The sequence below is a fragment of the Dysidea avara genome, chromosome 7 (assembly GCF_963678975.1).
Source record: "Dysidea avara chromosome 7, odDysAvar1.4, whole genome shotgun sequence".
NCBI classification, from domain to species: Eukaryota; Metazoa; Porifera; class Demospongiae; order Dictyoceratida; family Dysideidae; genus Dysidea; species Dysidea avara.
Genome location: NC_089278.1, coordinates 23,045,559 through 23,071,847, shown reverse-complemented (window position 1 = coordinate 23,071,847; position 26,289 = coordinate 23,045,559). Strand labels below are relative to the sequence as shown.

The following is a 26,289-nucleotide window of genomic DNA, read 5'->3' as shown; positions in this document are numbered from 1 at the left end:
GTTGATGGGCTACTGTGATATTATGGATAATTGGAGTGTCATCAAGCCCCCTATCAAGCCATGTCATATGTACCAGAACTCCAGCCCTAACACAATGTACAGCTTTCCTAGGCACTACAATATCTTTGCATAACCACTCATTGTAATGCTATGTGATGTGTGAACTATCTTATCTGTACCTCACACATTATGTGACCATGTGATGACATTACTTGTAGAGCGTGTTTGACCAGTTATGCATGTCAGAGGCATTGTCAAATTCATGGATATCACTTGGTGATGTTGATGTTGAGGGGTCTGGTAATGACGTTGATGGGTTGCTATGGCATTTCTATGGTGATGAAGTGACCGGATTTGTCAGGAATTATCCTTATTTCTCACATGATGCAACTTCTGAGCTGTGTCGCCTACGGCAACTAGACCCTCGATTTCGTCCAGTAAGTGATATTTGAGTGTATTGTGATATCTTTGTGTTTATGTTAGTTACTTAGGCCATACCATAATTAGTAAACTGTTTTATTAGAGTAAATGACTGCTTTATTAGAGTGTCTTGCAGAGTGTGTGATGTGTTTTATTAATGTCTATTCTGTCCCCTATGTAGTGGTATGTATCCACAGCAACATCTTCAAAGGCTGTTTATATGTTAATACACTCCACTGCTTTTGACCTGTTGCCTTTGATGAGACAAGCTGCAATCAGATTGGTCCAAACGCTTGCTCATAATGACTTTGTTTATGTCATGTTAACAAATAATAATCGTTTTTACAATGACTTTTTACCTGCTAACGAATCAATCAGACTACAGTTAGAAAATTTCATAACCATGGAAACTAGCAGTCTCATTTCTCCTTCATTAAACATCGCCATGACGATGAGTAATGCCATCAGGTAATTAGTAAGTGTCAAGCACTAATTGTATGTAGTCTGTTTGTACCTTTAATCCCTTCCCACCTGATCACCTGATGTACATTTATATGGTGCTGTCATGAAGCCCTTATAAAAATATCTTTCAAACCGGAAATTGTGAGGTAACCGCCACCTTAAGCTAGTAAAAAGAAGCAAGTGGCTCGAGGCTTTAAAAAAGATTTCCGCCGTGTGGATAGTATATACAAACATTGAAGTGAGAATGCAACATATGTTTACGTCTTTAATGTGAATAGCTCAGGTGATGCAAACAGACTACAATCACCATGGTTACATTTCCGTGGTTACATCACCATGGTTACATCATATAGGTATCTTAACAACCAGACAGCTTGTCATAGGGCCATAGTGTTATTAACAGATGCTAGTCTAGATCAAAGTATCCTGAATGCTGTTGCCATGGAGCAACAACGACAGCCATACAGTGTAGACATCTATACACTAACAGTCGGGATTAGGGCTGATGACACATATGCCGGCCAGCTGAGCTGTGATAATGGAGGTGATAGCTTTGTTATCACAAGTAACCTTGATGTGGAGGAAGCCATTGCTGGATATTATCGGTGAGTTTCCATAGTAATAACAAGGTGTTCCAGTGTACCTTGGGACCAATATTGTCCTAATTGTCAAGATGTACTATACTACAGATTTTAAACATTTTGCAAACACTCTAATAGAACAGCCATGCTTTTATTAACTATCTGAAATTACAAATTTTCATACCTAATTTTATTTTTGGAAGTAATAATTCAATGGGGGTACTGGTTAGAGGCTGAGGAAATACTCAAAAAGTGGGGAACAAAGTCATATGGGCGGCTGTCACTATATAGTGTGTGAAGTACTGCATCTAAGGTCTGGTATATGCCACCCACGGGGAATTTAGGTTGCTCAATAGTACATTAAAGTTGTCAAACATATGGCAATGATATATAAGTAGATTTTAAATGAAGGCCTTTGAAATATTTATATCTATATACCCATATATTTTGATTAATATTCTTTTAATGGGGGTAAATTGTGTGAACGTTTGTGTTTATGCTGAAAGTTCTATTTTGAGTAGTTACATGACTGCTCTATTAGAGTATCTCAATCTCGAGGACTCTGTAGTGTATTCTACTGTTGGTAATCTCTACTAAATCAAGGCAAAGTAAGTTGTCAAATAGTTTCTATTTTAGCTTCTGGAAAAAAATGAGAGGGCACTGCCCCTCACACACACGCACACACACAAACACACGCACACACATGCACACACACAAACTCTCACACTACTCCTCTACAGGTTCTATGCAGCAGTGCAGTCACTGGAGCCTAGCTATAATGTGTCATGGACTGAGGTGTATTCTGATTTCTTCCTAGCAACAGAAGTGTTGTCTGCATGTGTACCTGTCAGGGATATTACGATGGCTCAGTTGCTAGGGGTAACATGTGTAGATGTTAATGCCACTTATCTACAATCCCTCAGTAATGGTAGCCAGGTAACAAGACTATATCTGTTTCTAAGTATAGCACACCATCATACAGGTGCTAGCTGAACTATCCAGCCCCTCCCCTACAAACAGTTGTCCATCACGTAATGTCACTGATGACATCAGAGCTGCAATCAGATCTTACCAGTTTTGTGACACTCAAGCTAACCTGTCTACACCGGATCAGGTGACCTCCTTCTATGAACAAGGTGTACGAAATGTGGTTGACTTGGTGATAGCAACTAAGATGGATGTGATTAGCCTGTTGAACTCTTCATCACCACAGCAACAAATTAAGTGTCCTTATAGGGCTTCTGTGTATGATGCTTGCACTGATGGTACGTCTTGTATCTAAAATAGTGGTCATTGTATATATCCAGGAGATAGCTACAGAGGAGGTTGATCATTAAAAATCTCTCATAGATACCTATTCAACTCCACCTCAGTGTCAATGCCAAATTTTTAATGTGTGGGAATTTATAGATCCATGACATGCCTTATAGCTAGTACTGTATCCATGCAGTATCAGTGTCATCAACAGGCATCATATTTGGTTACACAATCACACATGACAAACATGTGACCAACCTCCTCTGATATGTCAAAGTGCTTGATTAATTTAGGGTATGTCTTGTAATCAACAGATTTCCTCCCCTACACCTTCAACCCATCACTATCTATCAACTCTACTAACACTAGTAGTAATGTGATATTGTCACCATCAGCTCAAGATCAGTTAGAGGGCTTCTCTCTTATGGACTACACTGCCAATAATGTGTGTGTGTGTGGTATGTCAGTGTACACGTGTCATAATGTGTGATATTACCTACAGCCACTGTTTGAGTCACTATGTTACACCTCATCACTGGAGAGACTATGGCGTCGTCAGTTAACCCTCAACCCTCAGGAGGCATTGCAGTTCTATGCCTCTCAAGATGGCTTCCTCCGGGTATACCCAGCAATTAGGTTGAACCAGTGTGACTCACCTACCTACGATCCTCGAACTCGACCAGTGAGTTATGACAACATATCCTGTCTATATATTCTGATCACTATTAGGAAATATTTTTCTGGCCTTACTAAGCAGGTGGCTAGATCACTTTGTACACAAAGGACACATTAAGTAGACAGCTGACCTTGTTACATTTGAAAATTTAGGTGGCTACATTAGGCAGGTCAACGTGTACAAACTAGAACAACACATTTGGGGGTGAACTTGTTACAGTGACCTATATTTAAGCAGGTTTAATGTTGTTCACAGTTTTATGCAACTGCTGCATCAGGCCGTAAAGATGTTGTCATAGTAATGGACATTACAACTAGTGAAGGATTACCAGTTGCTATGGCAGCAGTCAGGGATTTATTAAATACATTGTCGGCATTGGATTATTTTATGATTATTAATTCACCTCTCAGTGATAACAATGGTGAGCTACAATTAAAATTAACCATATTTATACTACTACTGAAATACCAATTACAGTCCTCACCATGGCAACCCAGTCTAACAGGGAACAAGCTGTAATGCTGACATCTAGTTTAGTAACGACGGATACTGATCAACATGTTCTGGTTGCCATGGCATTTGATGTCATCACAAGATCACATGATGCCAATATCACCGCTGGTTGTCAACTAGCTATCATTATTATTACTGATCGTTTGGTTACTATGGACACTCTTGATGTTGTTACTAATGGCAACAGTAACCTGATGTTAACCGGTCAAACTGGTCCTGCTTACCTGTTTGTGACTTCCATAGTGAGTGAGTCTATTGGTTACTATGACAACCTGGCAGTCCAACTGACATGTAATCACAATGGAATTTGGAACAAGGTGAGTGTGTCGTTCAGTTAGAAATGCTGTAAAGACCTTAAACTTAATGCCATTGTGGGATATATACATGACAGTGTGTGTGTGTTGTATTAGAGTGTTTTGTACTAGCCTCATGACATTTTGAGTTGCCATTTTTTGTGTAACAGTAGACTGGTATTAACACTTAATCTCAGGATACCTTGTAATCTGACACTCTTAACCACACAAATAGACACCAGTGTGTAACTTCCAACACCAGGTGATCTCCAGGGTTTTGGATAACTGTTGATGTCTGTTTGTAGCACAATCAGCACATTTAAATCCTAACACGTATCAAACTGTAGTATTGTTTAGTAGAGTCCCCCCCCCCCCCCTAAAATGAACGGTTCCTGCACAGCCATCATAGAAATATCATACCTGATCAACATCACCTTTATGGAATAGTCCAAGTGCACTAAAACAAGAAGACATTTACAAATATTACAGCCTTCTTCACGCATGCGCACCATACCATAACTCTCCCCCCTACAAAACTACCCCTACACAACAAAGGTATACGCACACACATTTGGGTATAAAAATTAAAGTTGTCTAAAAATTACATGATAAAATACCTTAATACACCAGTAGGGTAAGGAAATGGTTAATAATTAAGTGAAATGCACAAGTCAATTAGTCACTGGTATTGCGATGCTTATGTCAGGGTGGTGACCATGAATAAGACCTCCTTCGAGAGTATCTGTCATCTTGTCCTCCTCTATCATAACAATTCCGATCATGAGCACGGCAGTCATATCGATCATAACCATGTATGCTATTCTTGTCCTTGTGCCCTCTAGACCATTCCACAACTATCCTAGTACCCATGACCTCTCTGCCATTTTCCAGACATATTGCATCCTTAGCATCTCTTCTGTTTTCAAACCCAACAAAACCATAACCTAGTCGTATCCTTGTTTCACTTCACACAAAATGTCTTCCAAGTCCCTACTGCAAATTTGTTTTGGTAACCACCCTACAAAAATTTGGTTGTCCACCATTTTCTTTCCTAGCAACCATGTGATGTGCCCGATCTCCTGCTCTCTACTGAGATCCTGCTGTGAATTACTGACCTTATACACCTTTGTTGGGGCTTGCTCTGCTGCAACAGTTGGCGACACTGAGTCCTATGGCACATTGGAAACACATGCCACTTAAGTCATTACCAAGTATGAGACTCACACCCTGGACTGGTAAGGATGGTCTCACTCTGACAACTACAGCTCCAGTCACTAGACCACACTTCAAGTGAACCTTATGAAGTGGTATCTGCTGGGTTACCATCACAGGGATGGGGCTTTCCAAAGGAAGTGGTATGTGTCAAGGAGTAGTCCTCAGCATAAACTGCTGCTTCATGCAAACTGTCTACCTTCTGTTCATCCAGATAGGTACGAATATCACTAGGTAGGAAGTTTGAACTCCTTCATCATCAACAGTTGTCTGAGCTGGTTAAAGTCTCCATTGACTCCTTTAGAGGTACATCGGCGGTCAAACAAAGTTTCCTTTGCCTGTGCAAACTCCACAAAGGTCTGAGTATCTGTCTTCTGGGTGGCTCGGAACCTCTGTCTGTAGGCCTCAGGAACAAGCTCATAGGCCTTGAGAATAGAGCGTTTCACTGTGTCATAGTCAGAACTCTGTTCTATTAATAGGGCTGAGTAGGCTTCACGGGCTTTACCTAACAGAGAGCTCTGAAGGAGTAGTGTCCAAACTTGTTTAGGCCACAACAGACTTGACACAACTTTTTCAGAATGCAGGAAATATTTATTAACCTTTGTCTCCTGGAAGGGTGGGACAAACCGTACTTGCTTAGTCACATCAAATTCAGCTTGTTGACTGGTAGGTACAGGTGGAGCTGTAGAAGCTGCTGCAATTTCGAGTTCCTTGAGTTTCAACTGCAGAACAAATTCCTGCTCTCGTAATTCCATCTCTTTCATTTTCAACTGGGCTTCACACTCCTTCTCCTTGTCTTGCAGTTCTAGCCTCTTCAGTTCAATAGCATTCGTGGTTGATGGTATTTCATCTTCGGACACGATCTCTTCCTCAACTAAATACTCAATGATTATTGTTCGAATTTTACTCTTTTTCATAGCTTGAGTGGCTTCCAACTTGGTAGTGTTGAGCAAGGGAGAGAAGCTCCACCTTCTTTAAGGGATTTAAGGACAACATACTGGGTGATTCCATGAAAGAGTCTACTGAGAATGACATAATTATCCACTCCACAGCAACGTAATAGGAACGATGAGAGTAACAACAATGAGAATGACTTGTCTATGATTGCAAATTTTTAATTCCAACTAATGTGCACTGGTGCCGATAACACAACAAATCCTGCATAGACGAGACACACGAACAACAATGCCAATTGTACAAATACATGTATTCACACCTGTTGTGGTACCATTCGCCTGGTACTAAGGATTAGAAACTTATGGTTAGAATCGGACAGGGTGAACACGAGGGAGCAGTGAAAGTAGAAAACCAAATGTCTCCGCGACCAAAATCTTTAAACGACTAGTCTTCTGATGCTCCCGGACAAGCCCCCAATTTGTTACGTGACAGGATTTGGCGTGGCACGAAGGATACACACGAACTTCCAAAGTAGCCAAACTCAGCGGTTTACTCTTATTACAGCCCTCTTCACGCATGCACACCATACCATAACAGAAGAAAGAAAAAAGCCAAAACCCCAAGCTTTGGTCTGCCTACCTATATGCCAGACCACAGTTACAAGGCTAGAGGCCACAGCACATGGCCACCACCATAACAAACTCACATGTAGTATGTGCCTGTTCTGTATCTGACAAGTGTCTGCCTTCTGTACTTTGCCTTTCCTTTTTATTTTCAATATTGCACTTTTGTCTTCATCTTCATACAAGGAAACTGCGTTAATTTTCCATATCAATTAACACTTTCCTTAGAAGGGGTGTATTAGATGCCACAAAACACATACCGTATAACGTAAAATATTGGTGGTGGAAAACTTAGACGAATTTTATGCATCCAGGGATTTGGCTGGAAAACTTTGGCGAATTTATGCACATTATCTGAAATTGGCGAGGGGAAAACATTGGCGAATTTACTCACGACATCCTGGCAAGCTCATGACTTGTGTTGGTGTCTTAGGATGCAAAGATCTTCCTACACGAATTCACGTGATACCTGTACTGTATGGAAACCCACAATTCAAAGTTTTCTACACGTGACTGGGAAAGTGATGCACGAGTTCACACTGGCTAGCGTAGTTCGTAGGTACCACAAGTATAAAGATGTCTGGAATGCTCCTATCGATGGAAGAGAGCTTCGATGTGAAAGAGAACCTGGGAATCCCATGGACACTTCAGCGGTGGCAGTAGTTGAACAGAGCGGTACTGGTGATTCTTCGGGAGGTAGCGTGATGGTGGGCCATGTGCCCTGTGCCCTGTCTAATTTCTACTGTTTGTTCAATATTCATCCGTCGTGGGGGAGCCATAGTATGCGTCATTACTGGACCAAGGCAGTACACCCACGATTTGCCCCAAGGGGGCTTAGAAGTACCTTGTCCGTACATCTTCCGAACAAAAGATTGTAAACTAGGGGAGAAAGCAAAAAAGGTGGTTGAGGACGTGTTCGGTGTGATGATTATACCAACTGATGATTCCCCAAGGCAACCTGTAGATGATGATGGCTCACATGATGTTGCTGGTAAAGATGATGGCTCACCTGATGCAGTTTTTAACCATGATCACCCACTTGAAGCTGAAAGGATCTTCATGAGCACTGATGTTAATAGAAACATCAGTGCTCATGAAATTGTTATCACTGATGATGGTGAATCAAGTAGTGAACCGCCTTGCAAGAAAGCCAGGATAAGTGACATTGACCCTGAGTATGTTATAATGGGTGAGGAGCTGTCTGATATTCACATCAACTTGGCACAAAGCTTACTAAAAGCACAATTTCCTGAGTTGAGTGGTTTGAAATCTACCCTATTGCAGCAAAAGGAGACGCCAGAACTTGAAAAGCAAGAAAAGATGCTGCAAATTATTCACTGTGCCAGTCGTCTCCACTGGATTGTTGCAACTACCGTTGGAAGTGCAGGAAATGCTATTCTTATATACGATTCAGCATTCAGAAATGCTGACGAAGAAACTAGAGAAACAATATATACCCTATTTAAATCCTTAGCTGTGATTATTATTAACACTTTACAGTGACCAGCACTGAAGGTCTAACAGCAACATGTGCTGCAGCCTTAGGATTACCTAACCTACAAGGACTTAGACCTAGTGACTTGACTTAGTGACTTGACTTACTGACTGAATAAGATTAAATTCCCTAAAGTACAAAAGCAAAAGGGAACAAAGGATTGTGGCCTGTTTGCTGTGGCATTTGCCACGGCATTAGCACATGGTCAAAATCCGTCTAAACAGAAGTTTCACCAGGAATCATTTAGGTCACATTTTGTGACTTGCTTGGAAGGACAAAAGCTTACCCCATTTCCTTAGAGATTTCAGTATTCATGAATTGTGTAGGCATTGTACATACTGGTAATATGAAATTCAATGTGATTCTGTAATTTATCATTAATCATGTATTTCAATAATTACAATAAAGCCTGTATAATACATAGCAAGCTACACAATAACTAATCACTTCAACATAATTGTGCAGTCTAGTCTAGGCTTGTGACTACTTGATACAATCAATCAAGTATTCCTGCTTCCTTGAAACCATTCTTGATGATGTCAGGTTTGCCTTTGAAGTAGTCAAAGAGATCCACCAGCCATTTTGTTCCAAGTGGTTTCATCACGCTGAGTCGTAGGTCAACAGGTGCTTTCAAAGTCTTCCCCTCCAATTGGGAGCAAACTTGTAGAGCATACCACCTCTGAAAACTTCTGCGTAAGAACTCTTATTCACACTAAGGTCTAATGGCTGCAATCTATCTGTGCAATTGGCCGGAATTAGAACAACATTTACATAATTACTGTCAAGTAATTTGAGCACTTCTCGGTGCAGTGCCCCTTAAAATTATCAAACAGCAATAAGGATGGGTGGTTTTGGTGAAGCTTTAACCTCTTTTTGGTCTCACAGAGATATGGCAAAATGATTTTTGTAATGTACAATTCCATTGTTCCTTCGTTGCACCAATGATTCTCTGTGTGTGTGATACTCCAGTGTGGTGGAAACTGAAAGGAGGGTAAACATTTAGTGGTCTTTCCTTGGTACACCAACTGCAGTGGAAGAAAATCACCTGTCATAGAACACCCAAATACTGCTGTTATCTGGCGCTTATCATCTTTGCCATCAATTGGAACCCGCTTAGCACCTTCTTGTTCCATGGTCCACTCTGAGACTGGGACATAACTGAGACCAGTCTGATCCCAATTGATTATCAACTCCACTGGTACCTCATCCATGGTGATTACACTTCTGATATCTTGGAGGAACGCCTTCTTGATTTCATCAAACTTCTCAGCATCTACTTTAACCTGTGCATTGCATTTTCTTTTAACTAGTCCCATTCTTTTAAACAAGTATTTCACCCATTCTTTGGTTAAGATTTCTGTTGAAAGACTTGCGTTCTTGCTTAGCAGTATACCCTTTCCAACAGCAATGGCAACACTTGTATTCACTGTTAAGCCCCTTTTCCTCGTGTCCAATAAATAGTGCTGTATTTGCTGATCAACTTCGTCTCCAGTAGCCAATGGGCGGCCAGTCTTCTTGTTCGGCAATTCCTTCGGAAATTCTATATCTGTGCTACCCAAGCAACCCACGTATAGCTTCATTTCATCTTTATAGGCATTCTTAAACCTGCGAATGCTGGTTTCTGTCAGCCGTGGCAGGTCCGGGTATTTATCCTCGTAGTAGCGAATTGTTGCGGTAACGCCATGCTCAGCTGCCCGCTTGCCCAATTCAAACTTTTGAGTCCCCATTCGAAATATATAAGGCTCTCCTCGTGGACCTTGACGACTTTCACTTCTTTTCACCTTTTCCTCCTCGAGGGCCTTTTCAACCTTCACATTAGTGGCGGCTATAGCAGTAGAAGGGACCTTTTCACTCAAAGGCCCAGTTGGCTCAGGCAAATTCGGCCCTTTTCGTTTCAAAGGATGAACAAACAAGACATAGTATGTACTTCACTGTTTCAGATGACCACGTTCTCACCACTTGCCTAACAAAAAAAAATCACAATATCGCGAGTAATCGATTTAAAAAAAAGAAGCTAGAGAATTTGGAGGTGGAAAACTTTGGCGAATCGCTAGCAATTTGCCAATGTTTTCCACCGCCACCGTTTTGCTCTATACGGTACACCACTGTAAGGTAGAGTAGTTGCATGGTGTGACCACGCCCTTAAATGATCAGAACATGTTTAATGTTCATTGCTGCATGACCATACCCCTTAATAATAATCTAGTTGCAACCAGCTGCAGTTTTGTTACAGAAAAAGACATGATAGCTACACCTCTTAATCCATTGCATAACTCACTTGAGATAAACAAATCAAGATCAAGATACTCTAATAAAGCAGTCACAACCATACGTGTATATTATAGATATGCTATAACAAAATAAATCATTAATTAAAAGGAAGTTAGGTTCATGGGATAAAAACTAAAAGTAGTGAAATAAGGGACGTGCTATTACAACGTAGTTATGTGGGGAAATTCCTACTTTGACATTGAACGGATGGTGGTATCATGCCAGTGTAAAGATTTTCACACATAGCTTTGTTGTAATAGCTGCCATCATTCATGTCACTTTCTTCACTACTTTTTATTGCTGGAACCTTGCTTCATTTTTTATTAATAATTTCAATTGCACTAGTTTAAGGTATCACATGTGCAGTGGAGACCATCTGAATCCTTTATATACACTGCATCACAATTTTATATATCATATGGTTTTAACAGTACCATAGAACAAAAACTTTGATGGAAGGAAAGTTGACAAACCCTCAGCTTTGTCGGCTTTGATGAATTAAATGCTGCACCTGCACAATTAATCACTGACCAGTTTAGTAGCAGGTTGAGTGGTATAATGTGGTAGTAATTTAAATATCACGGCACTATAGTGCTTTGCATTGGGATAACAGGAATGGAACATTCACGACTAGCTAATATACGTCATCCGATTGGTTATGCAAGGAACGTAATCATGGGGAAGTATTATGGTACCAAGCGTTTTGCTGTTGTAGAGGGATCAGAGTAAAGTACAAAGAGTAAATACATCCCTATTTGACTAACAATACCAGTAAACAAGAAGACTTGTCAACCCTGTTAATATGATGATGTTAAGAGGTCACCCTAACATGGTAGTGTCCACTAGCTAGTAAACAGTACACTACTATTTTACACTTGTGATCTCGTTACACTTACTGGATGTGTACATTAAACTAATAATGATTATTTTGTGATGTTCTTCTATCAACTAATGTGTGGATAGTTAACCATTTTGATGTTTAAAAAAGAAAGAAAGAAAAAAAACATTTGTAATTTTACCAGCATGAGGGTGGCTATACTATTTTCATTGAGTCAAGCTGGACTTCAAAACCAAGGTTCAGGATAATTAATGTCTGTATTAATGACATGATAATACCACAAACTCCAGTTATTAGACACATGTGGTTATTAAGTACATAATTATTGTCTGTTAAGCACACATGACATACTTGTGCTAGACACCTGTTTTGTTAAGCATGTGTACATTTACTGTAGTTGAAACTGCTGCTTAGCTGTTTGTAAGGCTTGGAAATATGTTGGCCATGAAAAATGCTCTCCAAATTCATTGCAGTTATTTATAAACACATGTGCTTAACGAGCATAGTAAATTTCACTAATTCCTCCGAAAATTATGAGTGCATGTGCCCAGCAACCAGAGTCTACAGTATTGAGGTTTACATCCACATAGCCTTTTTTTCAGTCTAGATACGACTAATAGTTTCTGTATGGCCACACATTTAGATATTGTAATTCCATGCTAATGATTTTCACAGCTTGATGTAACATTTAATTTATTCATGTGGCCTTCATGAAATTGTAATGATGAAGAATATTGTTCAATGTAAGCGAGTGCGGAAATACCTCATTAATAGGGCCACCTATGGGATCAAAATAATGTGACCTCAATAATGAGGTGGCCTTATTGATGAGGTCATGAAGGACACCGTAGCTGTATTCGGGACCTGTATAGGTGGCCACTACAATGAGGTGGCCTTATTAAAGAGGTAGAAGATTTGCAAAAGCTGAGCACATCTGGTACATTCAAAGAACCCAAGTGTGTACTACACTTGTATGTCTTCAGGTGAAAATGAGTCATTTCTACTGTGATCAGAGGATACAAATTAATTGTTAAATTTTATAAATTTTTTCATCAGGGAAAAAGACAAAGACTATTGCCTAGAGGCATGAAACTAGTAGTTTACAGGTGTAAAATGTGGTACATTCCATTTTTGTCCTGACTTCATCAACTTAGAAAATACAAGTTACGTTCTTGTCTCAACTACTCTGACGTTGCTTCCCTAGGTCTTTATTAAAGCAGCTAGATAGGCTGTTTCCCTTCATATAGCTGGAAAAGTTTCTTGCTCAATGAATCACCAATATTGCATGGATCTTCTAATTGCCAAACATCATAACTGGACCACTTTATTGGTGCTAGCAGGTTGCCTTGTACCAGTTAGCAGTTTGGGAAAGGAGATATTGTGTTAAATAATGTAAGTGGTACAGCTGGTGCTAGAACATCAAAGTGGCCCTTGATGGTTTCTTTAAGGAAATCTGTGCTGTAACATTGAGGACAATATCAATACAAGTCAATGGTGTGGCTCACCACAAAAACATATACAGTAATATTAACAGTTGGTCATTGTGAAGGTTGGTAGAACAGGTTATGTGGTTACCATGGGTAGTGCAACCGATGTACCATGACAACCACCACCAAACTGTTTTGCTGTATTGTTTCCATAGAAACAGGCACCTAGGCCGACCACAAGGGTGTACTAGTAGTTATGTGTTATTTTGACAAACACACAAACAGACAGATACATACATACATACTTTACCCTTCTATACAATCACCTGTGGTCACCATTACAAATGGTACCTGTTGGAATTGGAAGGTACTGTCTTGTTGTTTCCTTATAAGAAAGTGATGACAATGTTGTTGTATTGTGGTGTTGAGTGTTGTTCAATCAGAACTAGTCCATTAAGGGAGATGGTTCAAATGTGATCACTCATAATAGCATCTAGTACAAATTATATTGCTTAATGGATTTCTTGGGCAGTAACATAACATGTTACACACACACACATACTATGTAAACCACTACTAATATCATGCAGGGCTGCTACACTATTTGTTATTGTCCAACACACAAACATGTTCACAATGTGTTTCTTCTCACAAGTAATTTTTTGGCCTCAGTGTGTTGTTCCCATGTTTGTAAACAATTGAACAGCTGTTAGCTTACAACTAACAATTTTGTGTGAACATTGGCTAGTTGTTTGGTAATTTGTAGTTTACTGAATTACAACATTTACTGAGAAGTATTTGAAGTGAATGGACTGTTTCCCCTTGGTAGTGTTCAGTTTCTGTTGATGTTAAATTTACAGGACAAAAATAGTTTCCTTTTTGTGGCTTGATGATAACAAGGAACTAAGATTTTAATTAACCAGTAGACTATTTATTGCTTTATTTGGTCATCATGTGATGTTTGGATGCTCCCCTCATGTTTACAGCTAGTCACATGTCTGGGTGGCTTACTCCACAAGAAGTTTGCATTGCAGCTGACATTATACAGTCGGTCATTGTTTAGAGGATGTATGTCTTACTATCCCGTGAAGGTAATTGTGTGTGACCGTTTGACCACAGTCATCGGTGTTGTGGCATAAAACTGAAAGTGAAATTGTGGGACGGTACTACTGTGTATGTGCCAATTTGACACTGACAGCATACCCACTTTGTGTACACAAATAGCTAAACTTTTAATTGTCATTTATATGGTTATGACTCAGTTGCTACAAGTCAGTGTAGGCAAGTCCTCCTGGAGACAGGCAGGACTAGGACCCTGTAGAAAACTGTATCATATCAATGGGGTGGGCACCCAAAGTCCCACCTGAATGTTACCAGTGAATGATTGGAGGGTCCATTGAATTAATGGAATAGTGTGACAGTGTAATAAGTGTTATCTGTTCTTTATATAAAACTATGTCATATCACTCTAGAACAATCTTAAACTACTTTCTAATTAATAGGTACACAATCAGTATGCACACATAGTTACACATTCAGTAAGTGTGACGAGATCACAAGTGTAAAATAGTAGTGTACTGTTTACTAGCTAGTGGACACTACCATGTTAGGGTGACCTCTTAACATCATCATATTAACAGGGTCAACAAGTCTTGTTTACTGGTGTATAGTTACAGCAAGTGCCTAACTTCCCTTCTAATTTGACCATATTAATTAGTTTAACATCACATTATTACCTGTACATCTGGGTGGGTGCACAATGGCATGTAGTGGGTGCCTGGCTGGAGACATTAGGACAGAAATTCTTGGAAAGCAGATTTTTTTTTTTTTGGTGTGTAGGTTATTAAAGCACTTGTGTGGGCATAGTAACAAGTTGTCTAAGAAATAACAGTCAGTTTTAAGCGCTGTGAGTGCAATATAAAAATAATAACACAAGGATGTAGACAAGAGACTAATACAGCATGAGGTGAAACTGAGTACTGTATTTGGCCAGATACCACACCGGAGTGCTGGTTTTTCATATTGCACAAGCATGGCTGTGCTGTAACTTGTTGAAAGTACTTTCTGGTCATCTTTGTTCATTTTGTAGAGTCGAAGTGCAATGGTTTTCAGCCATCAGACAATCAGTAAGTGTCTATATAGTACAAGTTTGGTCATAAAACAAATAGATAGCATCGTTTTGGCTACCTCTGGTAATTTAAAATGTTACACACTGTATTTTCCATGAGAGCGGTTAGATTGCAGTAGCATGGTGATCACATGGTTCCAGGTTCATTGCCTATCTACTGAAACACTTTACTTGCATTGCTAATGACACTTCAACCTTCATCCCCTCTTCCCTGGATTTTTTGCACTTTGGAGTGTGCAGATAGCCTGGGGTTATTTGGTTTGTGACTGTAGAATGTATCTATAGGGTGACCTGTAGTGTATGTCACTTACCATCAAGGGTGTGCTTAAGCTTAGAGAATTTTTGTGACTTAAACACACATGTGCTCACACACATAAAGTTTTCAACACAGTTATGCCTATGAAGAAACACTGAGCCACCTGTGCACAACTCAAGTGATAGTCAACTTTAGGGGAAGGGATATGTATATGCTTCCACCTTAACTTACACATATTATTCAAGACATGGACAATTGGCATTTGCTTCTACTCGTGCAGATATGTACACACACACCCACACAAACATACTACACACACACATACACAACACACCCTCTCACATATTACACACATCCATAGAGTAATCTTGTATGACTATTGATGGGCACATGTATTGTCATCGACAAAAAGCACAGTGTGGGCCTTATTGACGTACTTATTTGTTTTCACCAATTCATAACTGCCTAACCAAACCATTGGACCACACCTCATGACCTCACTACTCATGCATGCTACACTAATGCTTCTCAGCTCTATTAGAGCTCAGTGTGTTGTGAGAAATGACTATGATTTCTTTGCAGTCCTCTGTTCTGTGTTATGCTGAAGCCTTACTTAGTGGCTACTTCTTTAAAGAAAGTAGGTAGATGTTGTTCTGTCCCAGAGGTCTCATTTACACTGTACCCCTAGTGTTGATGTATGCTTGTTAGGACAAGTTGCTAAGCTGTATGGCCAAGTGAAATATTTATGTGAAATAAACCATAAATACCTCTTAATATGCCTGTAATGAAAATGAAATAGCATTTTATTTAAGTTAAACAGTTCTTTGTTTTCATAAAACAGTCCTTCAAAATCTCTATGTAATACACAAGCACAGCATGTGAAAAAGTGATTACACAATTACTTACTAAAGTACAAATCGACCAGGTACACACTTTGTAGTGACCTTGTTTTGGTTAGATTATCACTGTTGTGTTTGGAATAACAAACTGTTGGTGTGGTGGGAAGGGGGCATTTCCCACCCATTACCACTAAAAAGGGGATTTTTTTGTGTTAAAACAAGACTTGCTTGACTTGCAGTGAAACAAGCAGGGGACCAGCAGGATGATTATTTCTACTAATGTTGGTTGTCAACATTGGGCTAGTCATCTGTGTATCCTAACTAGTTACTGCAGCAAGAGGGGAGGGGAGAAAATGCCATGATGAAATCTTAATAATATGCCTGTACCTAACAGAGTTGAGATATCTGTTATTGTGAGCTGCTGTTAAAGACCATGTCACTATGCCGGTGTTGTTTTGTATCATTTTCATGGCCTTAGCTACCAGGCTGTTTTGCTTACCAGATGACTGACGCATACTGTTCTGGAGTTCACTATTAGACCTGGCTCCTTGAGCCTTCCATTTTGGCGTACTACCAATTGCTTGTCCCCCTATGTGTGCTTGCCCAATACATCCAACCACACAAAAGAGGTTATCTAATTAAAAGACAGAAGACTCAGCTGGTGACCAAAACTCTTGTAAATTGCATAGTCTTGTAAATACTATTACGTAATGTGTGGTGAGCTATTTCCAGGATGTCTTTACCACTAAGATAGGTCACTTTTTCATCTTGAATGTGCTGTACTAATTCATCATACACTCTAATTTACCCCCACTAACTGCAGTGTTAGGTGATGTAACATTCAGAACATGCACTGGTAAGGATTTGAGAGTGTACACCTCAATGTTATACCCCACCTATCATATGTTGAAGGGGATTTGTCACCCAAAGTCGTCTCTGAAGGGCATTGATCAACTAATTTGCAGACATTAACAGCACATGTACTGTACAAAGGTGAGGAATTTTGTAAATCCCCAGCTCTGCCTGCATGTGAGGCGTAAAAATACCACAAGTGGACTTTGGGGAAAAAAACTATTAACGAGTAAATATTGGATCAAGAGTAAAATACTTTTGCTATTAAAGAAGCCTTTCCTTGCATTGCCCAAGATGTGCCTTAATGATACAGCGAAACCTCACTTAGCACTACTTTAATAAAACCACCTCATTGCTATGGCCACTGCTAATAGGTCATTATATTTCATAACCTTATTATTGAGACCACCTCATTATTAAGGCAATATTTTTTGGTCCCACTGGTCCCATATCATAATTTTCGCTATACAAGGATAGTAAAGTCCTTCCTAGTTCCTGTACTCAAGTAATGTGACAGACATTCCTGCCCTACAGTTAGCAACATGGAAGGAAGCATGATGCTGTGCATGGATGTTTGTGTTGTTCCTGGTATGGGGTGCTGGTTTCTATGTTTACCAAGTAGGGAAACCACCTGAGCTATGTCACTTGTACAACTGCAGGAAATGTTAACTATGACATCATACACACCTCCATATATGGTATCATGCTTGGTTATTTCTTCAACTATCTACCAACAGTATTCAGGGTTCAGTTAGCTTTGTCACACAATTTTATATCCTTCCAGAATGAATGGAATTGAATGGAGTTATAAGGTTTCTTCTGTACAATGCATCCCAATAATGGTAATAAAGTGATAAATTCTTTATAACATTGGGCACCCGAGACAGTGTATAATGGTTGAAGGAGTTATGATCGCCGCAGCTGGGGTAGTATCTGAGCAGCTTGCTGGTTCAAAAATGCTTGTAGGGCTTTTTTAGACCTTGCCTGACTCATGATGAACATGTCATATTGTATTCACCCTAACTGGTAAAGTACATGACCACTTAAAATTGGCTAGTCAAGCCAGCTAGAGCACATGTTGGAGATCACATCACAATTACTGTGACAATCACTCTTCAGACACTTTGCATTGAACCTGTCTGGGACAGCTGTAGCTGCGTGACTATGTGAACACTTCAGTTTACTGTTTCACACCTCATCTAGTATCTAACACTTACAAATTATACCCTTGAGTTTATTTACTAGCTAATTGGTGCAATTCTGGCCAATCAGTTTATATAATGTAATTATAGACAGTTATTAATGGTTTAGCACTTCAGAAACCATACAAGTATTGTAATAACTCTAGTTTCTGTGGTAATTGTAAGTCACTTGAGGTATGTAACAGGAAAGTTGGTTATGCCAACTCAGCAAGTGCCCTCAAGTGGCAATAAACATGATCTGAAGCCCTATGAATGACAGTGAATATGTTTACTAACTAATGCTCTCATTTTATCAATACTCTCCTCCCATTGGTTATTTTACAAGCCCTATGTGTACCAGATGGGGAGAGACAAAGGGGAAACCCATATAGTTACTTTTTGGTTTCTGTGTGTTAATCTAACTGAGTTAAATATATGTCCAATGGGGCAGGACACATAACAAGTGCAGTGGTGTATACCATGTATTGTATGCACACTTAGAACACTGAAATTTAGCATGGCTCCAAGTTGTCTGGGTTCTATTGTACTATGCTGTCAGCAATTACATCACTATTATAGTCACATCATTAATAATTACCTCATCATAACTAAAATAGTATGACAGAGCAGGAAGGAATTTGCATCATGTGACCACAGGAAGTTACTAGTAATCAATTCCTCTTCGCACAGGTCACATACTCATCATACACTACTGATGCAGTGGTGTCATATTACCAAGTATTGGCTCGATCTGTGGTCGTGTCACAACCAGTATGGTCTGAAGTGTATGATGATTACACAGGTATGACATGGGGAGGGGGGTTGTGGTGACACTGACAGTTACACAGGTATGGGGGAGGTGGTTACTGTGTGCCAACCTCACTATGACGAGACTGTCAACATTGGTAACCTGCTTGGCGTGGTGTGTGCCGATGTCACTCTAGCAATGTTACAAGATGTTGGAGCTGATCGTGATGTAAGTAGTAATGTGAATTGGATATCTTCACTAGTGCCAACTGCAGTTGATCATTTTAGCTTAGCACTAAAATTTTTCCTGAAATGTCAAATATCACACATAAATTATACTCTTAGCCAGGTAGCCTTCCCTTATACATGCTAGACATAAAAATTTTCCCAATTAATGATGTACTCTTGAAGATATCCAGTTGTATACTATTGTAATCCAATAATAATGACATAATCTTATAGTTTATTGCCTCACTGGTCGACCAACAGACATTGCTACCTTGTGTTGTGTTCCCTTTGACGGTTGATGAGTTGGAGCCTTTACGTCCTGATGATGCTAAGTGTCTGTCACTTCCACCTACCATCTCTGTACAAGTAGCTACAACCACTATGACTATAAGAACTACTAGTACAACAGGTAGTCCCACATCAAGTTCTCGCTCATCCAGATCAGGTATGCTAGTACTCCTCTTTGATTAGTGATCTTCATTATGTTACACTAGTAACACTTGACTAAGTGTAGTTATCAATCTTCTGGCTATCAGATTACACTGGTCCCTTTTGTGAACAATTCCTGACAATCAGGCCATTATTCATTACCTATTAATACACTAAATACCTCACAGGCAAGTGGTGTTGATTTGTTCAGTTAGGGCTCTGCTGCCTGAGGGTGTACCATACATAGTCTGGGGGGCAGAAATGACATCGGGTGTTAACAAGAGAATTAAACTCATTACTCCGTGCCCATTCCTGGAAACATGGACATAACCCTTGTAATGTACATAGCAGTATTGTGTATAGTATCAGGTCATGCCAGAGACAAGTAACTTAGATGGTAGATCCCAGGTGGAGAAATGACATAATGAACAAGGGAACAGCTCCCTACATGTACAAGCAACACGACTGCCATAGCTTGTAGTTAAGATTGTACAAGAGGGAATTCTGTCCAACTTTGCCAGCCATGCACACAAGTATATGTTACAAGGTAGACACCCTGTAGCTTACATGGAACAGACACAGATGGGAACTAGACAATGTTTGCTTTGCTTGGCATATGCTATTGATAGCAAGTGTTACTATTTGATTCGGTTCACCATCTGTCTTCTTCAGAATGCTAATAATAGAAATGGTGTGTTCCATTATATGATGACAATCTCTAGTTGGTCCCAAACATACCTCATGACAAAAAAAAAGGTGAGACGGTATGACCAAGCGATGACCTCTTGATGACTTTATTGTAATCAGCCTCACAATGCCTGGCTTCCCTTCACAGTATTTGGAGAAGACATGATCAATTACTAGCTTGTTAACAGCTCCACATGATGCTTAGCTTATTTCCTTGTCTGGTATGGACCTGATCTAAAACAACATTTGATATCACTATGAATAGTAGCATCAGCAGTTTATTTGTTACATCTCTGGTCATTAGATTGTTTCTTAACATCAGCCAGTACCGTATGTGCACACACTACACATGTACAATATTATATCAATACATGTACACACAAACACTAAAAATACATATTCTACATATCTCTGTTCTCTGAGCATACATTAATCCCCTACACTACGCACACACACACGCAGCCTCCCACTGGTAGGAAATGTACCGAGATGTGTAGCTACCACACTAGCACTACCCAGTAACCATAACTACACAGTATGCTCACACACAGCAGCTAACAGTTAAGAGGAATTGTTTTGTATGTTACATAGTCATGCATGTTCCGTATATTCATAAAAATGGTATGTGAATCACACTACACACACTGCATACACCATTAAGTATTGAAGAGATTCATTTACCAGATAAGATCCCTCCTCACTGCTGTTAGCTCCTTTTTGTTCATGCAATGCTTGGATTGCACATACACGTACACATATATACTGTACATGCCGTAACTTAATAGGCTTGTAGTCCATCCCATTATTACAGCTAGTATGGGCTCATTTTAGACTAAGGCATGGTGTGGTCTGAGTACTAACATTTCAATGCACAGTGTGTACAATTGAAATCCCAGTATGCACTTTTCTTATAACTCAACTCTGTGCCTATAAAAGCACATGTTTCCTTTACAAGTTGATGTTCTGGGATAAACAAATTCTAGCTGGCCTCTTCTATTAGTGATTGGATGTCAGGAGGGGGAAGTTATGATGCTACAGCAGCTGGCGTCGCAACTCTTAATGTAGGATAGGTGTCACACTCCCCTGCCTGCTAGCTACCTCCTGCCTACCTGTAACATGGCCTCAGTGTAGTATTGCTAGTGAAACCATATCAATGCTACAAATAAAGATATTCACTGCCTATAGCTGGCTTTTATTAACAAGAACGAAAATTAGTTGAAATAATTCCTTAACAATTTCTATGTAAGGAATAGTATGCTATTCCATCACAACAACTACATAGCCACAAGGTACAACAGACAATATACACTTGATCTCATTGGTGACAATTAACTAGTTTAAAATTTTATTTTCCACTGTGAAACCTTGTCCTACAGATTCTTCTGGACTCAGTGCAGGGGGTGTGGTCGGGATCATCATTGCATGTCTGGTCGTCATGACAATGTTGTTGACTGTTCTGATTGGCTGGTATTATTGTCGTAACATTCGTGGCTACCAGAGGTCATAGTAAGTACCACACACACACTATAACTGGGTGATGTGTGTTCAATAATGTGTTCCTGTAGCGAATACTCCCGTGCTAAAGACATGGACAATGATGTAATGTTATCCACTGCACTAGTCAGTAATACAGAGACTGATGATTTTAAGGATGGGGAACAATTATAGTATATGTGTCATGTGTGTAGTGTAATATGGTGTGTGTTTCCTTAAATATAGTCAGTGTAGTGTTGTCATCATTACTGCTAATATATTGTATTTGGTTGCTACTGTTGGACATATTTAGTGTGGTCTGCACAGATCATATCGCCTGTTTTCACTCTCCCAGATATCACAAATATGGTATCTACCCACAAGAGGTAGTACATTGTCTCATTCCGCAGCAGAAAGCTGATCCTAAATCTCCTCCATTCATCTAGTACCAGCTGTGTCACTGCATTCCAGATGATATTGGATCAACAATATGATGTAAAATCCTAAATATATAGGGCCAAGAGATGCCTTATAGTACAGCAATCATTGTCAACAACTTGGTACCAGGTCAAGTGGTATGCCTTTATAGTGAAGTGGCCAGCGTTATTGTTGCATCAGCTGTGGTGATGTTAAGTTTATTAAGTGACCGTATACCACTTGAAACATAATTAATAAGCTACCAGTTTCAGTGGCGCCGCCCGTGGTTTAATTATTAAAAGGTGATAAATACCATCAAGAGTTAATAATAAGAGATAAATACCCTCTCTTATTATTAATTCTTGATACCATACTTAGTTGTTTGTTTGCTCTTTCCTTTATACGTAGATTTACGGAAAAAACCTGTCCTATTTTCTTATAAAAGGTGTTCAATAATTTGTAACCGTTTAAAAACTAATTTCGATATCAAATCTAGGAGTGCGGAAGACGAATCGATCCAAGAAACAATGAAGTTATCTGTGATCATTCTAGTTGCAGCAATTTTAGCAACAATATTACTGCCACTACTGGGTAGTGCTCGTTCCATACCTGCCACTAGTAGCAAGACGGTGCAGACACCAGTTCGTAGGGAAGCCAATCCAGCAGATAGATCCCTTAGTGGTGCACAAAATGGTCCGGAAGCACTGGAAGACATTACTGACGAACTAGCCCTAGCTAACCTATCCATCCCCAGCTATCTGAAGGATCTCTACGTCAATTTTACCATTCCAGACGGACTGGAAAATAATGATAAGATGGCAGTGAACACGATAAGATCTTATGAGAACAGAGCAAGCAGTAAGTTGAAATTGTTGTTCAGTACAATAGCTCAAGTCAGCTGCTTAACCGCTGTATGCTTAGCTTGGGTAAACTAAATAATTGACCACCTACACGTCTCGGTACAATAGTCCCATGTAATGTACGGCTGATCTTGCATAGTGACCTCCCATAGGAGGACATAGCTCGTCTTACAGTCTGATCCACCACCTGTTTGTTCTTGTAGGTGTCACCAGTGGCTGTGGCTTCTACAAGTTTGATGTGGAGAAGCAAGAGATTGAAGGAGAGGAGATCATTCAAGCTGAACTGCGCCTGCTGCAGAAGGCCACACTACAAACTGACCATTATGATGTTAATATTTATTATATACTGAGAGAGAAGGATCTTGAGTCACCATTGAAGCTCACCTTTAAACACATAGATGCCACTCCTGGATGGAAGACATTTGATATCACTCCAATAGCTCAGGGCTGGAAACAAGGCTGGGTGAACCATGGTATCCAGATCAAGCTGACTGCAGGACATCATCATCATCTATCATGTGATGGAGTGTTCTATAAAGGAGAAGAAGACGAAAAGGACACAGAACCTTTGCTAGTTGTGTTTACTCACGATTATGATTCTAAGTTTTTGGGAGAAGTCCTGAAGGAGAACAAACACTCAACAACCCATATTCCGACTCAACCACAAAGACGTCGCCGAGAAGTTGTGACAATACACAAGTCTTGTGACCTCGAAACTTTCATGGTAGATCATGAAGCTTTATCAAATGGTGATTTGAAGTTATTTTACCCTGATAAGCCGTTTAATATTGGCATGTGTGGCGGACACTGTGCCAGGCTGCAGACTAAGCCAGCTACTGATCATGCAATGATCACATCACTGCAATATTTTCACTCCAATCAAGAAGCTGTGAAGAGATGTTGTGTACCAATAGAGTACGAACCGATTAATATGATTTATTACAACAGCAAGAATAAAGAATATACAGTGACAAAGTACAGCACAGCCAAGGCTACTAAATGTGGCTGCCTATAACCACTCAGTCAATGAACAATACCAGAGGTATATATTATCTATGACAATACAGAAAATATTTGTAATGTCTATAATAGTAATATAATAATTAATGGATCAATTGTGTGATTGACTGGTCGATCACACAATCACAATTTTTTAAAACACTTTTCATTCAAATTTTAATTCTTAACATTTTCTGTTTGTTGTACATGATAATTATTACGCTGCCTTTATTACATGATCATCCTCATTTTATTGTATTCTGATGTTTTTATCGCATTAATGAAATCATTATCATCACTTGAATCAGGGGGATACTAGCTAGGGTAGTACCAATGGTACATTGAGAGCTGAGGTTTACATATCCATTCATCTAGTGCCAGCTGTGTCATTGCATTTGAATAGTATTGGGCCAACAATAATCCTATATCCTAAATAGTGCCTTACAGTAAAGCAATCCGTCAACAACTTATATATGTTTTTGCAGAGTGGACGTGATTAGTGTTGCGTGTGATAGTAGCTCATACCAAGAAATTAATTTTTTTTCTAAAAATTATACGGAAATTGTAAGGCGTTAACGGACAAAATCGTTCGCAAGAAGTATTATAAAACGTAGGCTAATTCAAGGCAATTCAGAGCACAATTTGTAATTCAAAGGTAGAAGCTCCGAAGACAAATTGATAATGAAGTTATCCATGATTACTATAATGGTTGCAGTTGTAACAACAATATTACAGCCACTACTGGGTAGTGCTCGTTCCATACCAATTACTAGTAGCAAGACGGTGCAGACACCAGTTCGTAGGGAAGCCAATCCAGCAGATAGATCCCTTAGTGGTGCACAAAATGGTCCGGAAGCACTAAAAGACATTGCTGACGAACTAGCTCTAGCTAACCTATCCATCCCCAGCTATCTGAAGGATCTCTTCATCAACTTTACAATTCCAAACGGACTGGGAAATAATGATAAGATGGCAGTGAACACGATAAAATCTTACGAGAACAGAGCAAGCGGTAAGCTGAAATTGTTGTTCAGTACAATGATTAAGTCAGCTGCTTAACCGCTGTATGCTTAGCTTGGGTAAACTATAAAGTTGACCAAGCCCCAGTACAATCATGTAATATACCGTTGGGATAGTGACCTCACATTAGGAGGACATGGCTTGTCATACAGTCTGATCCACCACCTGTGTGTTCTTGTAGGTGTCACCAGTGGCTGTGGCTTCTACAAGTTTGATGTGGAGAAGCAAGAGATTGAAGGAGAGGAGATCATTCATGCTGAACTGCGCCTGCTGCAGAAGGCCACACTACAAACTGACCATTATGATGTTAATATTTATTATATACTGAGAGAGAAGGATCTTGAGTCACCACTGAAGCTCACCTTTAAACACATAGATGCCACTCCTGGATGGAAGACATTTGATATCACTCCAATAGCTCAGGGCTGGAAACAAGGCTGGGTGAACCATGGTATCCAGATCAAGCTGACTGCAGGACATCATCATCATCTATCATGTGATGGAGTGTTTTATAAAGGAGAAGAAGACGAAAAGGACACAGAACCTTTACTAGTTGTGTTTACTCATGATTATGATTCTAAGTTTTTGGGAGAAGTCCTGAAGGGGAACAAACACTCAACAACCCATATCACCACTCAACCGCAAAGACGTCGCCGAGAAGTTGTGACAATACACAAGTCTTGTGACCTCGAAACTTTCATGGTAGATCGTGAAGCTTTATCAAATGGTGATTTGAAGTTAATTCTCCCTAATAAGCCGTTTAATATTGGCATGTGTGGCGGACATTGTGCCAGACTGCAGACTAAGCCAACTACTGATCATGCAATGCTCACATCACTGCAATATTTTCACTCCAATCAAGAAGCTGTGAAGAGATGTTGTGTACCAACAGAGCACAAACTAATATCCATGATATTTATTAACGTGAAAACTGAAGTTATTACATACAAGTTTTACACCACAGCTAAGGCCACTAAATGTAGCTGCCTATGATAACCTCTTAGTCAATGAGCCCCTCCACTGGTAACTATACAGAAAAGATATCTAATGTCTATAATAACAATAATAATGGATTGTGCAATCGATTGGTCGGTCACAATTTTAAACACTTTTTAATTCAACTTTTTGTTCTTACATGATATTTAAGATAACATTTTATTGTATTCTGATTATTTCATCACATATTAATGAAATTATGATCACTAGAA

General features: G+C 39.6%; 4 protein-coding genes and 1 long non-coding RNA gene across 5 annotated transcripts in view; 4 read left to right on the top strand and 1 right to left on the bottom strand.

Annotated features, from left to right (window-relative positions):
* Positions 1-22,089, top strand: part of LOC136260336 (uncharacterized) — a 26,305-nt gene extending 4,216 nt beyond the window's left edge. The window contains exons 3-16 of the mRNA XM_066054025.1: positions 219-437; positions 602-888; positions 1,236-1,487; positions 2,204-2,399; positions 2,446-2,728; positions 3,035-3,165; positions 3,223-3,402; positions 3,652-3,817; positions 3,874-4,226; positions 18,912-19,023; positions 19,070-19,197; positions 19,431-19,641; positions 21,689-21,818; positions 21,878-22,089. Coding sequence (XP_065910097.1) covers positions 219-437; positions 602-888; positions 1,236-1,487; positions 2,204-2,399; positions 2,446-2,728; positions 3,035-3,165; positions 3,223-3,402; positions 3,652-3,817; positions 3,874-4,226; positions 18,912-19,023; positions 19,070-19,197; positions 19,431-19,641; positions 21,689-21,818; positions 21,878-21,980 — 2,751 coding nt within the window. The 3' untranslated portion in view covers positions 21,981-22,089. The remainder of the gene's footprint in view (positions 1-218; positions 438-601; positions 889-1,235; positions 1,488-2,203; positions 2,400-2,445; positions 2,729-3,034; positions 3,166-3,222; positions 3,403-3,651; positions 3,818-3,873; positions 4,227-18,911; positions 19,024-19,069; positions 19,198-19,430; positions 19,642-21,688; positions 21,819-21,877) is intronic.
* LOC136260345 (uncharacterized) lies at positions 4,234-18,904 on the top strand. Its single transcript, XM_066054036.1, has 2 exons — positions 4,234-17,044; positions 17,101-18,904. Exon 1 carries the CDS (start codon positions 7,649-7,651, stop codon positions 8,435-8,437), a length of 789 nt encoding a protein of 262 aa, XP_065910108.1. The 5' UTR covers positions 4,234-7,648; the 3' UTR covers positions 8,438-17,044; positions 17,101-18,904.
* Positions 18,526-25,982, bottom strand: LOC136260349 (uncharacterized). The gene is made up of 3 exons (XR_010703506.1): positions 23,447-25,982; positions 20,364-20,546; positions 18,526-20,301 (listed from the first exon to the last, which is right to left on the bottom strand). It is a non-coding gene; the product is annotated as an uncharacterized lncRNA (long non-coding RNA).
* LOC136260340 (transforming growth factor beta-2 proprotein-like) lies at positions 22,244-24,359 on the top strand. The gene is made up of 3 exons (XM_066054032.1): positions 22,244-22,504; positions 22,611-23,060; positions 23,266-24,359. Exons 2-3 carry the CDS (start codon positions 22,730-22,732, stop codon positions 24,075-24,077), a joined length of 1,143 nt encoding a protein of 380 aa, XP_065910104.1. The 5' UTR covers positions 22,244-22,504; positions 22,611-22,729; the 3' UTR covers positions 24,078-24,359.
* Positions 24,498-26,289, top strand: LOC136260342 (bone morphogenetic protein 4-like). The gene is made up of 2 exons (XM_066054033.1): positions 24,498-25,073; positions 25,263-26,289. Exons 1-2 carry the CDS (start codon positions 24,743-24,745, stop codon positions 26,072-26,074), a joined length of 1,143 nt encoding a protein of 380 aa, XP_065910105.1. The 5' UTR covers positions 24,498-24,742; the 3' UTR covers positions 26,075-26,289.

Bases quoted from the DNA above. Each gene is read 5' to 3' on its own strand.
- LOC136260342 (XM_066054033.1), top strand. From the start codon at position 24,743: ATGAAGTTATCCATGATTACTATAATGGTTGCAGTTGTAACAACAATA. The intron at 25,074-25,262 runs GTAAGCTGAAAT...GTGTTCTTGTAG, and splicing joins TTACGAGAACAGAGCAAGCG to GTGTCACCAGTGGCTGTGGC.
- LOC136260340 (XM_066054032.1), top strand. From the start codon at position 22,730: ATGAAGTTATCTGTGATCATTCTAGTTGCAGCAATTTTAGCAACAATA. The intron at 23,061-23,265 runs GTAAGTTGAAAT...TTGTTCTTGTAG, and splicing joins TTATGAGAACAGAGCAAGCA to GTGTCACCAGTGGCTGTGGC.
- LOC136260345 (XM_066054036.1), top strand. From the start codon at position 7,649: ATGTGCCCTGTGCCCTGTCTAATTTCTACTGTTTGTTCAATATTCATC.